The 14,447-nt window shown below is 37.4% G+C and overlaps 1 protein-coding gene across 3 annotated transcripts in view; it reads right to left on the bottom strand.

The window, feature by feature from the left end:
- Positions 1-14,447, bottom strand: part of CDC42 (cell division cycle 42) — a 47,508-nt gene that overhangs the window by 3,080 nt on the left and 29,981 nt on the right. For all 3 annotated transcript variants that reach the window (XM_060089123.1, XM_060089122.1, XM_060089124.1), the window contains exons 3-5: positions 14,358-14,430; positions 3,431-3,540; positions 3,111-3,308 (exon numbers count right to left, since the gene is read on the bottom strand). In XM_060089123.1, coding sequence (XP_059945106.1) covers positions 3,111-3,308; positions 3,431-3,540; positions 14,358-14,430 — 381 coding nt within the window. The remainder of the gene's footprint in view (positions 1-3,110; positions 3,309-3,430; positions 3,541-14,357; positions 14,431-14,447) is intronic.

Raw genomic sequence — 14,447 nt, 5'->3', positions numbered from 1 at the left:
GCAGTCTGGATTAAATGGGCTGAATTCACAGAAGCAGTGTGCGTTAAGAAAAATAACTGCCAGAAAGCTAGATCTTAAGCCTGTTATCAAGACAGTAAATAACAGAACAAACTTCTTACCTCAAAAAAGGTTAACTGAGCAAGAAAACAATTTTTGTGAAAATGCCATATGTTGACTTCTATAACAATCACACTTTGAAATCTAAATTACAACATTTTAATGAAAATAATGCCAGAGGAGAGGAATGGATATGTAAGCACAAGATACATGCAGCGAATAATTAGGCCTTGCAGAATTCCCTAGTACTTCTAATGATAAGAATGGCACACATATTTTGGAACTACACCTATTACAATTTCAGGCTTCTGTGAATTCATCCCCTGAATAACTGAAGGACACAAATAGCAGGCTAACAGGCATGCTACATGTTTCTAGATTCAATGACATATCTGGATGGGATTAATCAGGATTTCAGAGTAAACCAGTTTCCCAGAACAAAAGGTTCAGACACTTAGAAAAAGTGTTAATTGTTCAGCAGTACCAACTGGGAGAAATTTAAACAACAGACTCTAGAAACAGCATACACCTCAGTTATTCAGTAATGTTATTAGAGCAAGTAACCACCACCCAATAGGAAAACAAAGAACGGGGTCCTAGAATGAGTTTTAGCAAGCAGTCCAATGCTTTTAGATGTCCGCATGGGTATCAGAGCATAAAGCATGGAGTGAAAAACAAAGAATATTCTCAGATCTATAGGGATTAAGATGCAGAAATACACTTACACCTCAGCCAGAACTCCAGCATGACAGTGCGACTCAGTAGTACTGGTACCAGGTCTACAGACTCACCTAAACTCACCTAAATCTGAAGCCACAGATTTACCTCCCAAAAAAGTTCCACATGTTCTTTAGGTCAGTTGGATCCCAAGTAAAACCTTCCCCCAAAGCCCCAGAGCACGGCTGCGATAACGAGAGCCAGGCCCAGACTACCCCAGCCACCCCCACCTTGCCCTCCCCCCACCACAGAAGCCTCGAGAACTGGCATTCACACATTCCACTAGGGACAAAATAAATGAGAAATAACAGTAAGCACTTGGAAAGAGGCAAAGAGGTTAAAAAGTTTCCTTCCGTCTGTGTCTGTTACAAAGTAGAAATGATGAAAGTTAAAGTTCCTCTGAAATTCTTTCTACACATCTAGGTGCAAACTCTGGTTGTCAAACATAAAAGGAAGGAGGGAAGATAGAATGAGAAATAAATTTTATAAGGGAAAAAAGAGGAGGACGACAATCAGAAACTAGGGCATGCCTTAATAAGAAGCAAATACTTTCTTGCTTATTGACAAAGATCAATTAATCCCCTACAATACAAAACTAACCCCTGCTTTAATCACACTATCTGATTATATTAAGAGCTCAATTTTAAAGGAACCAACAAACAGAATCTGGAATCCTAAAAAATTCTAGCTCCCAGACAGTACCCAGGGACCCCATTTTCTATCTTCTCTTTTGATTTCTCCGAACTTCAAAATCTGGTAAGAAAAATGTAGTTGCTAAGACCTTTTCAAATTTCTGTTCTCTGGAAAGTGACTATATAAACCTGTTCATACTGTAAAAAACTTTACATGGAAGCATCCAATTCTCTAAAATAAGCTTCACTACAGGCCTAAAATTGGGTCCACATGGCCTACTTGCCTCCATTTCCCCCAAAAGCAACCCGTATTTAGAGAATGGGGATATGCAACAGTTATCTGACTCAAATGTTCCACACACATCCTTCTTCAATACACACACACACACACACACACACACACACACACACACACACACTTTTCTGGGGATGGTATCAAAACACAAAAGCATCAGGCATTTAAAAAAATCTCAGTTAGTGCTACATGTGAGAAGATGTAAAATCTTCTCAACTTTTAGATATCTGAAATAGCAATACAACAGAACTAAAACTGCCATGGAAAACTGGGTTTGGGAGAAGAAATTAGGCTGTTAAGTCATCCTGTGAAATATCCAGCTAAGAACAAAAATTTTATCTTTACACATCCAACCCAGGGCTAAACTGGAGATTATTAAATTATGTCTACACACTACATACTAAATACCTAGTACATGTATAATATGTAACTATATATGCTATTTACCTTAGTATACATATCATCAAGAACCCAAGTGTTTTTTTTCAAACTTAATAAAAAAGAAAAATTACCTGAAAAAGTAGCATGAGAAATATGTGAATTTCATGTAATTGTAAGAAATCTCCACCCTTCAGTCTTGCCTTATTTTAATTAGGCGTGTTTGCTCATTGTTCAAATGTCAAAGTAGAATAAAAGAGTTCTGTGCTAATCATTTACATAATATTTTCCTTTGGTCCCCAAAACAGTACTCAGAGGGGAGAACTGGTTGGCGATACCATGAAGGTAGAGAAAATGAAATCACACAGGTCAGTTATAACTCTCACTCTAAATACCCTAACACTGCTCCCTGTCCTCAGAATCTGAAGTTTCCCATCAAACTATGAGAAGAGTTCCAATTAAATCGCTCAGAAAGAAGAGAGGACTGCATAAAGAAGGAACACCTCCAAAAACATAAGAATAGAGACACTATATAAAGGTATGCTTGAGAAATGGCTTAGGTAGCTTTCTCTGACATGAAAGTCTCAAAGATTACAACCAATTCCCTATCCCAGTTGAATTACCCCAGAAACAGTATAGCATCCATTATCAGTACTGATAAAAAAACCAGATTTATTTAGATGAAATTTTAAGTTGGGGGGGAGGGAGGGGAATCATTCACAGACTCTTGTAAATTTGTGCTAATCTGGACCTTTCCGTTAATTTTTGTTTTTAACACAATCCCTGACCACTACAAATGATTCAGTAAAATGTGGGAGCTCACCAACACAAGAGCTTTATTTAGAGACTAATAATTTTCTCCATAAAAACAGAGACCTCTAACAAAAGAATATATACTGTGAAGCTGGTCACAGTCTTCCTGGGCAGCTTTCTTGAGCACTGCAGACCACTGTCAGAAATAAGCCCTGAACCCTAATGCTGCTCAAAACCACTCCACTGTAAATAAACGTGGGGTTCCACACAGTCCTCACCTGTGTAAGTGCAGAACACTCCACATACTTGACAGCCTTCAGGTCACGGGCCAGTTTTTCAGCAGTCTCTGGGGTGATAGGCTTCTGTTTATTCTTGGCAAGTTTCTCAATAGTAGAGGGGTCATCTCTGAGATCAATCTGGGTCCCAACAAGCAAGAAAGGAGTCTTTGGACAGTGGTGAGTTATCTCAGGCACCCACTAGAGAAAAGATATTTTAAAAAATACACCTGCATTAATCCACAAGCCTCCAAAGCTACTTACAATCAACAGAAGTTCTATGACAACCTTTTTTTCAGGGCAAGAATATGTGACTAACTCACCTTTTCTTTCACATTTTCGAATGAGGATGGAGAGACCACTGAAAAACAGACTAGAAATACATCTGTTTGTGGATAACTCAGCGGTCGTAATCTGTCATAATCCTCTTGCCCTAAGGGGAAAAAAAACTGGAGAAATCAGCAACTGAATCTGGGTGCCCTCATAGCATTAAAATCACAAATCAGTCAACAGATTAAGCATGCAGCTAACAGCACACTTATCATTAATAAGAAGGCAACTTATTTAACAAAATATATGGCTTTGTAATAGAACATTTGAGCAATATTCTCACTCAGCTAATTCTAGTTAAGAGGTACAAACTATCAGTTATAAAATAAATAAGTCACAGGGATGTAATGTACAGCACAGGAAATACAGTCAATAATAATTATAATAACTTTGTATGATGGGTAATATATAAAAATATCAAATAACTATGTTATACACCTGAAACTAATATCATATTGTAAGTCAACTACACATCAGTAAAGAAAAACAAAACCAAAAACCAAAAAAAAATTTCAGGTCCTTAGAACAGCAATGAATTTGTTATGTATTAATTACTTGCTTTGTTACTGATTTGTAGTTTTCAATCTTTGTGTCTACTAGCAACCAAACGATAATGTAACAAAAATAAACTGTTGCTACAGAAATAATTAAAAATCAAGTCTACTCATATCTGATTAAGAAACAATCACAGTTGGGCTTCCCTGGTGGCACAGTGGTTGGGGGTCCGCCTGCCGATGCAGGGGACATGGGTTCGTGCCCCGGGAGGATCCCATGTGCCACGGAGCGGCTGGGCCTGTGAGCCATGGCCGCTGGGCCTGCGCGTCGGGAGCCTGTGCTCCGCAGCGGGAGAGGCCACAGCAGTGAGAGGCCTGTGTACCGCAAAAAAAAAAAAAAAGAAAAAAGAAAAGAACCAATCACAGTGAAACTATCTAAGGGAAGAAAAATCTCAATGAAACCCAGCTGACAAAATCCACTGCCCATGACTACCAAAGCAGGTTCACATGTTTAGTTAATGTGTACATGTAAGACCAGTACCTGAAACTGAAAACACATAGAAAAAAATTCAAAAAGAATCAATGGATGCTAAATCAATATGGAGGAAACTCTGGTGAAAAGGAGAATATTTGTATGGTCTTAAAGATTATTAATAAACCACAAGGGGAAGAACATAACTACATTGTGAAAAAACAACATCACCTTGACTGAGTGATCAAGATTGTCATCACCAATGAGTGGCAGATGAGTATCATACGCCTCTACATTTATATCTTGAGAAAGACATCACTAAGGTAGTATTCCAACCGAAATAGCATAACTTGTATCTAATCATGAGGAAAGAGACCAAACCCAAAATGAAGAATATTTTTATAAGGGGAGGAGGGAGAGAGGATTCCTGGGCCAGTATTCAATAAAAACATCATGAAAGACCCAAAAAAAGGGGGGGGGGGCAGCAGGGCTGAAGAACTGATCCAAATTACAAGAAACTAAAGAGACATGACAATTAAATGCAGTACATGGTCCTATACTAAAAGCAGAAAAAACTGGACTTGGATCAACTGATAAAACTGGAATATAGATGTTAGATTAGAGTATGGTATCAATGCTGAATTACCTTAAGTTGATTACCATTATACAAAAATGTCTCTGTTCTTAGGAAATACATACTTATTCAAGGCTAAATGGCAACTTACTCTCAAATAGTTCAGGGGGAAAAAAATTATGTATAAATATGTTGAAAGAGAAAAATACAGCAAATAAGGAAAAAAATTAACAACTGGTAAATTTGGTTAAAGGATGTATGTGGGCTCCTGATACTATTTTTGCAACCGTTCTGTAGGTTTGAAATTATTTCCAGATAAAAAGTGTTTTAAAATATCCATACACATTTCCAAAACTGTGAAGGGAAGGGAAGAGTCACAGAGGAAGGATTTATCAGTCCAATTTCAAAACTGAGCTACAACAATCCTATGTATTAAAAGAATAGCCCTAAAAAACAAACAAACAAACAGAAAAAAAGAAAAAGGGAATTCCCTGGTGGTCCAGTGGTTGGGACTCTGCACTTTCACTGCAGAGGGAACAGGTTCAATCCCTGGTAAGGGAACTAGGATCCCGCATGCCGCACAGCCGAAAAAAAAAAAAAAAAAAAAAAAAAAACCCAAAAAACAAACAAATACAAGAATAGGTAAGTACTTAATGACACTGAACCGTATGCTAAAAATGGTTAAAATGGTAAATTTTGTGTTACATTATTTTACCACAATAAAAAATAACTTTAAGGGGAAAAAAGGAAAGTTAAATATTTTGTATGCCAGTGATTTTTTGGTTTTGTTTTGTTTTTGCCAGCACTGAGAGAGAATACAAGAATTCAGGGTAGCTATCAAAACATGATTAAAGATGTCACTCTTACTGCCACTTAAATAACACATCATAAGTAGACAATAAAGGTATTGTCAGGATAATACTCTATGGAAAGTGAATAAAGGTTGAAGGAGAAGTCAAAATAGCAGATATTACAAAACAATAAAACTACCATCAGTAGCTCTAGCATTTACTGAATACTTACTAAAGCAATATGCTAGGGTTAGAATCAAAGGAATTCAAAGGTACGCACTAAGATGTGTAACTCTCACTTCTTAAATTATTAATATAATGTACAACTGTAGACATAGAAGGGATTTGGAAAGGAAAGAATGGGGGAAACAAAATCAGCCAAACTCTAACAATTGTCTCAAACTGCCTGAGCTCTAACACGAGCTGGAGCTTTGAGGCATCACAACCAAAGCTCCAATAAAACAACAAAACAAAAAGTAAATGTAGAAAATAAGACAACAAAACAGTTAACCAAGCTGTGTGAAAAGTACAGACGTTCACACACCTTTTCTTAGCCCTAGACCCTATTCAAATGGAATATATTTCACAAAAATTAAGTCTGGCATACTAGAAAAGGCTTCATTTTTAGTCATTCAGCCCCTGCATCAAAAACAGATCCAAGTCTGTATTCCTGAGCACCACTAGGGGCATCTAAATAAATGCCCAATGTTTTACATGCAACCAACCTTCTATTCAGATGGACTGGTGACAGAAAACAAATATAGCCATTCTTTTTTAACACTAGATCCAAAGCAGTACTGGTCTGTCCATATACTTGCAATGAACAAGGCCTCAAAGCTATACATCTTTTCCTTTCCCAAGGAGAAAAAAACTAAAATTGTTCGATAAACAAAAAGTAGGCTACCTTACATCTCCATCTGCTATAAGTGCTACATTTAAGAAAACAGAATGAGTATGATCCCTTACATGAGCAAGATTCTTCAATATCCAAGCATAATTTATCCAGCTAAAATCTATCCTCTAAGTATGAGGCGGCACTATCATTTAACATACTTTAAGGTACACAACATGATCAAGAAAACTTCACTCTACTGTGTAAGACAGGTTTTGACTACAAGTCTTAAATTATATCTACTCTAACAGTACACCAGCTCATCACTTAACTTCTAATACTTGACAAAAAGCAATGATACATCTCATGAGTTGCTGGTTTTTTTCCTTCCTCACAATCTCATATTCAGAATTTGAATTCAAGAGGAACTAAGTCAGTTTGAACTGAGGGCTCTGGTCCATATGAAAAATCTGAAATAGTCTCATGGTATGAAAAGTAAGAATACTGCTAAAAAACAACACTTTCAGAGAATTCCAGTAGGACATTATAAACCCAAGAAGACAAATTAAACATTTCACAGAATTTACCACTACAAATTAAAACCTAAACATTTTTTCTACAACCAAGTACTCAAAATTTAATGGCACTTAGTGATCCCTGCTTCCTCTGTGCTACGGAACTTACTCCTAAATAATTCCATACCTTTTATATCATAAAAGAAAAAGAAAAAAAATCCAAAAATAAATGGGGACATTCTGGAACCTGAGATTCCTACCATTATATGTATAACATCTGTAAAAATCTATACTATTGCATGTTAATGCAGAATTTACTGAAGATTCAAATCTTAGTCGTACCGCCTTTGGAAGGTTCTACAGTAGCACTAAACTAGAGACCAGAGCAGCTATAAATATCTCTATGGAGAGCGCTGTCATTCCTGATAATGTAATTGATCAGTAACTGCAGAAGGTTGCCAGATACTAGAAAACACCTCAATGAAAGGAGTTTATTTTTCAAAAACAAAACAAACAAAAAACAGAATCAGCTAAACCAGGTCAAAGTGCACCACTACGACTTGTTCTGAATATTCTTCTTCTGCTAAGGAAGAGAATGATATTAGCTGTACACCAAACACATTCCAGTCCCTGTGCTGGGGTTTTTTTAATAGTGAAGTGTGTGAATCATAAATACACAGCTCCTGAGTTTTTACATACGTATACACTTTATTAAACTATCACTGAATCTTCACAACACCTCTAAAAGGAAAATATTTTAAACATTTTATATATCAAGGTAATTAAGTCCCACACAGTTAAGCAACTCGTCAACTATCTAGCTAACTGCTCTATCTAGCATCAAAGTCCAACCTTTCTCTTATTTATTACCACGGTAAGTCCAGAATGATTGACTGTGACAATGATTAAAATGTAAAAATGAAGCTAGCTGTTGAAAATTGAACCTAAGAAAACAATTAAGACTATATATAAATAAAATAAATGAGAATGGGGAAAAACAAATTTAATGTAAACATAAATGAACCCAACTGTATTCCAAATAACACAGCCACACTTTGGGGGGGGGTGGATAACAAGTCCAAGTAACTTTTTTTTTTTTTTTTTTTGCCGTACGCGGGCCTCTCACTGTTGTGGCCTCTCCCATTGCGGAGCACAGGCTCCGGACGCGCAGACTCAGCGGCCATGGCTCACGGGCCTAGCCGCTCCGCGGCATGTGGGATCTTCCCGGACCGGGGCACGAACCCGTGTCCCCTGCATCGGCAGGCGGACTCTCAACCACTGCGCCACCAGGGAAGCCCACAAGTCCAAGTAACTTTTGAACAAGGAACTTTGTATGCTATTAGACCAAAAAAAAAAATTACTGCAAACAAATCTTGAACTCTTCTTACATATTTGTTTTTCACAGTGGTATGGTATTGCAATTCTGAAACTATTTTGTGTGTATTGCAGGACTGAAAACAGGTACATCTTTTGGGGAAACTAGCTTCTAACTATAGAAGAAATGGAGATGAAAAATATGGAATTGGTGAGGGCAAAGAAGACTGCCTGAGTTGGACTAAATTGGAGGTATCAACAAAAACTCATTATCCAGAATAAACGTGTTAATATTTTCTTCCCTAGTTGAATGAATGATATTCAGGACAAGTCACTGTGGTGCAGAACAAGTCACTAGCATGTTACAACTGTTTTGCTGTCTTATCTCTGTCCACACCTCTGTAGCAATGAGCATATCTAGCACCTAGATTCCCATTTTGCAACAACTGTAGGAAAAATTGATTCAGGCAAGAATTGTCAATGGTTATTAAATCTAGAGGGGGTGCTATTTAATGACAACAGAATATTTACACCATTTTAATGTATGTCCTCACAAATTAATTATTAATTATAAAAGGAAAAATTCTAAACATATAGTAGGAAAACTGGACAACACCTTAATCAAGTGATCAAAATTACTTTTACCAAAAGGTGATACTCTGAGATGGACGTAACATTACTGATCTGGTATTCTAACCAAATATGCAATATCCTGAATCTACTCATGAGGAAATAGACAACCTCAAACTGAGAAACATTCTGTAAAATAAGTGGCCTGTTTCCTTAAAAAAATGCCAATACCATAAAAGGCTGAGGTTCCATACTAAAGGATACTAGCCAAAGAGAGTGACAACTACATGCAGTGTGTGATCCTAGGTCAGAACCTATACAAGAAAAATTGCTCTAAGGGACAATATTAGGACAACTGACAAAATTAGAGAGTTGACTACAGGTTAAAGTTTAAAATGTTATATATAATGTCAAATTTCCTAAATTTGATAAGTGCACTGTAAGAGAATATCCTTGCTCTTAAGAAGTATACAGTGAAGCATTAAGAAACAAAAGGGCATGATGTATGCAACCTAACTCTCTAATGGCATAGAAATAAAAGCAATATGCATATAGAGCTGGAGAATGTCACAAAAGGTTAAGAATTGGTGAACCTGGTAAGGAGTTCTTTGTATTAGCAACTTTTCTGTAAGCCTGAAGTTAAATCAAGACAAAAAGTGACAAAGAAGAATGTGTGTCCAAATACTAAAATGTTTCGGTAGTAAAGATCATAATATGAAAGAAAATTGCAAACAGACCCCTATATTAATAACAAAAGAAGTTAAACAAATTGTGGTGTGAACTGCCACACAATGGACTACTGTGTAACCATGAAGACTATGACACACAAGTACAACACTGAGAGGTATCACCATGCTTTTCTTTTAAGAGATAAAGTCAGGTACAGAGAGAAGAATATCCTTTTTTTTCCTATGTATAAATACAATGAATGTATAGGAAGAGCTCTGTTTAGGACATACACTAAGATGTGATTGTCTCTGGATATACAGATGCTTTTTCATTTTCTCCTTTTGCTTATCTATATTTTGATTTTCCTGTAATAAGCAAAACCTGTGATCTCTATAATAAAGAATAAATTTTGACATAGAAAGGAATTGGTGGTGGAATTGGAATTATTCAATATGAAAAAGAGCCTATGATAAACATATTGTGAAAAAAGCTAAGTATAGAACTATATACACAATAGTAAAACATGTGCAAAAAAATAAATAAATAACCGTGGAAACTCATTAAACAAGAATTTGGGGGACTTCCCTCGTGGTCCAGAGGCTAAGACTCTGCGCTCCCAATGCAGGGGGCCCGGGTTTGATCCCTGGTCAAGGAACTAGATCCCACGTGCTGCAACTAAGAGTTCGCATGCCTCAACTAAAAAGACCCCGCGAGTCACAACTAAGACCCAGCACAGCCAAATAAATTTAAAAATATTAAAAAAAAGAATTTGGCGTTGTGACCACAGGGGCAGAAATAAAGCTATGAAACAGAGGGAGAGTCCTATCTCTGGTCTTAAGCGATATTATTTTAATATATCTATAAGAGTTTCAGCCAAAGACAGGAATAGTATAAAAAGAATTCTAAACGACTATATTCAATATCTTGTAATAACCTATAATGGAAAAGAATCTGAGAAAGAAAAAAAATATATATATATATATAACTGAATCACTTTGCAGTACACCTGATATTAACACAACATTGTAAATTAATTATACTTCAATTTTTAAAAGGTTTTAAAAAAGAATAAATAAATTAAAGAATTCAAAATAAAATAACACCATCAACAGGTTAAAAGTAACCAAACAGTTAAAGGAAGTCAGAGGCTATCTCAGTGGGGATGAAAGCTTTAGCAGAAAGAAAATTGAGTTAATGGCATGACTTGAACCAGGACTCTGAGATTAAGGCCTTTGGAGAAGGACACACAGTCTCCCTGTAGGTATGTCGAAGACAGGAGACTCAATCTGGATGCCTACAGTCCCAGGTCTCCAGTGCCTGTCAAAAAAGATCTTTGGCTTATAGCGACCTTAACCAGTTGAGGTGAAAGCTCCCCAATTTGCCTGGTATAGTAAAATAATTTCCTTAGTGAATGTCCTTTAACCCCTAGAAAGATTCAGAATCTAATATAGAGATGAAATAAATCAACATTATTATTGTTAATTTTCAGTTACAGTTAGGAATAACCTATTCTTATTTAATGCTCAGTGTCTATAATATTTAAAACAATCACCATGGGACTTTGCTGGTGGCACAATGGTTAAGAATCTGCCTGCCAATGTAAGGGACATGGGTTTGAGCCCTGGTACAGGAAGATTCCACATGTCGTGGAGCAACTAAGGCCGTGCGCCACAACTACTAAGCCTGTGCTCTAGAGCCCATGAGCCACAACTACTGAGCCCACGTGCCATAACTACTGAAGCCTGCGTGCCTAGAGCCCATGCTCCACAATAAGAGAAGCCACTGCAATGAGAAGCCCGCGCACCGCAACAAAGAGTAGCCCCGGGCCTCCCTGGTGGCGCAGTGGTTGGGAGTCCGCCTGCCGATGCAGGGGACACGGGTTCGTGCCCCGATCCCGGAGGATCCCACATGCCGCGGAGCGGCTGGGCCCGCGAGCCATGGCCACGGGGCCTGTGTGTCCGGAGCCTGTGCTCCGCAACGGGAGAGGCCACGGCAGTGAGAGGCCCGCGCACAGCAAAAAAAAAAAAAAAAAAAAAAAAAGAGTAGCCCCCACTCGCCACAACTAGAGAGAGCCTGCACGCAGCAACAAAGACCCAACGCAGCCAAAAATAAATAAATAAATAAATAAATTTTTAAAAAAACTATCACCATGTTAAAGAACATGACAGATTAGTTTTCTGATTCCAATTTAAACTGTGTAATTGAGTAACTGATCTTGAGGGTTTTTTGTTGAAAATGTTAAGAATTTTATGAAAGTTGTAAATAATACTGTTTAAGATAAATTAAAACAAATACAGAAAATCATAAATTATCAGGTTTATTAAAGTTACATATGTAAAAACTTGGAAATGTTTCACTTGTCAGGTCAAGCAAACTGAACTGCTTAAAACAGAAAAGTAAATACATTAAGTTTATAAATGCAATCTGAAGTGCTAGAAGAAATTTAACAGTTGTAAATGAGGCTGACTGGGATTAAAGTCTGACCAATCCAAGTTAAATAAACCAATATTAATCAAAGGACCCTAAGCCACCTTGAGAACAATCTATCAAAACTGACTGTTTTGGGCCTCCCTGGTGGCGCAAGTGGTTAAGAGTCCGCCTGCCAATGCAGGGGATACGGGTTCGTGCCCCGGTCCGGGAAGATCCCATATGCCGCGGAGCGGCTGGGCCCGTGAGCCATGGCCGCTGGGCCTGCGCATCCGGAGCCTGTGCTCCGCAACAGGAGAGGCCACAACAGTGAGAGGCCTGCATACCGCAAAAAGAAAAAAAAAAAAAAAAAAAACTGACTGTTTTAATAAAAGATTTAGTAAGTGTGCAACTAAATTTAAAGGCTTACCCACTCCCAAACTAAGACTATACAAAGGCCTGCATACAAATGTTCATAGCACCATTATCCATCATAGCTTAAAATTAGAACCCAAACAACCAGCAACTCGTAAATGGATAAAACAAATTGTGCTATATTCATAGACTGGAATACAACTCAACAATAAAAAGAAACAAACTACTGATACACATAACATAGATGAATCTCAAACAAATTATGCTAAGTGCAAGAAGTAAAACACAAAAGGCTACAGACTGTATGGTTCCACTGATATGAAATTCTAGAAAAGCAAAATCATAGTGACAGAAAGCAGATCTGTGGTTGCCTAGGGCCAGGTCAAGGGAAGGGACTGACTATAAAGGGCAAAAGGAAACTCTTTAGGATGATGTATCTTGATTATGGTGGAGGTTACACAACTATATGGTCAGCAAAAATAATCAAACTGAACACTTAAAATGAGTGAATTCTATTGTATTATACTTCAATAAAGCTAAAAAAATAAACACATTAAAACATAAAGGTTTATAAAAATAAGCTTTGAAATTTGAAAATAAAATTTAAAATTAATTTTCAACCCCAAGTAGCCATAAATTGTCTTCTCTCTGTATATAGATTGCCTCCAAGGGCACACAGAAACACAAAAAAATCCCTCAACTACCACGAAATGTAGGTCATTATCTCATTTTGTCTATCTTCCAAGTTTCCTCTAATATACCATTACTCGTAATTTTTAATTCATAAAAACTTTAAAGGCCTAAAACACCATTAGAAAGCCACTGATCTCTGGGGCTTCCCTGGTGGCACAGTGGTTAAGAATCTGCCTGCCAATGCAGGGGACACAGGTTCGAGCCCTGGTCCGGGAAGATCCCACATGCCGCGGAGCAACTAAGCCCGTGCGCCACAACTACTGAGCCCGCATGCCTAGAGCCCATGCTCCACAACAAGAGAAGCCACCGCAATGAGAAGCTTGTGCACTGCAACGAAGAGTAGCCTTTGCTCGCCGCAACTAGAGAAAGCCCGCACGCAGCAACAAAGATCCAACGCAGCCCAAAATAAAAATAAATAAAAAATAAATAACTTTATTTAAAAAAAAAGCCACTGGTCTCTTAACTGTTTACTATTCTCTCCATTTCACCCTCCCAATTGAATCTAGACAGCTCCTTAAAGTGGGCAGCATGATACACTCCATAAGAGCAATATGTCAGCTGACAGACAGTAAGAGGGTAACTCATAAAAAGTGAAAAAGTTAAGATTCCTACATACCAAAAGGATACCTTTCTGAATTTTTCCTTTGCCTAACTGAGCTGATGACAACAGAAACAACAGAGAAAAAGTCAGAAATGAAGATGTGCAGCTACTGTTAAAACAAGGAAAAAACACTGAGAAATTGGGAATACTTAAGGAAGAAAGAAATTTGTTCCTTAAATCTAAAAAGTTGACCACAAATGTCAATACTGTGAGCTAGATATTGGTTTGCCCTCAGAATATTTTCAAATGTAGTATAAAATAACAAGCTATAGTATGATAATATAAGAAGCTATCTGTACATATAATATGCAGACACATATATTAGGTAAGTCTTCAAATGTCAGAGTGATAGTACAGCCTGTCTAAGGTACTCTGCTCTCATCCTATTTTATCTCCTTCCACACCATCCATCCAGGGTACCCCAAATGCCTATTTGCTATTCCAGGTCTGGGACCGCTTCTCCGTCAAGCATCGACCATCATAATATTCAATCCTGCTATTAACAAAAGGCAAATGGTTTGCTAATATTCTAGTTTCCCAAATGTCCAAAGAAAGACAACCACCAGGTGTTATAGTTACAGACCAAAACATTGTAAAAGACATCAAGTTTTCACCTGCAGTATCAAAAAGTCCAAGAGTATAAGGCTCTCCACCAATCATAACTGTGACTGCATAGTTGTCAAAAACCTAAAACATAAAAATAT

The sequence above is a fragment of the Mesoplodon densirostris genome, chromosome 2 (genome assembly GCF_025265405.1).
Source record: "Mesoplodon densirostris isolate mMesDen1 chromosome 2, mMesDen1 primary haplotype, whole genome shotgun sequence".
NCBI lineage: Eukaryota > Metazoa > Chordata > Mammalia > Artiodactyla > Ziphiidae > Mesoplodon > Mesoplodon densirostris.
This window is presented reverse-complemented; position numbering and strand designations above follow the sequence as displayed.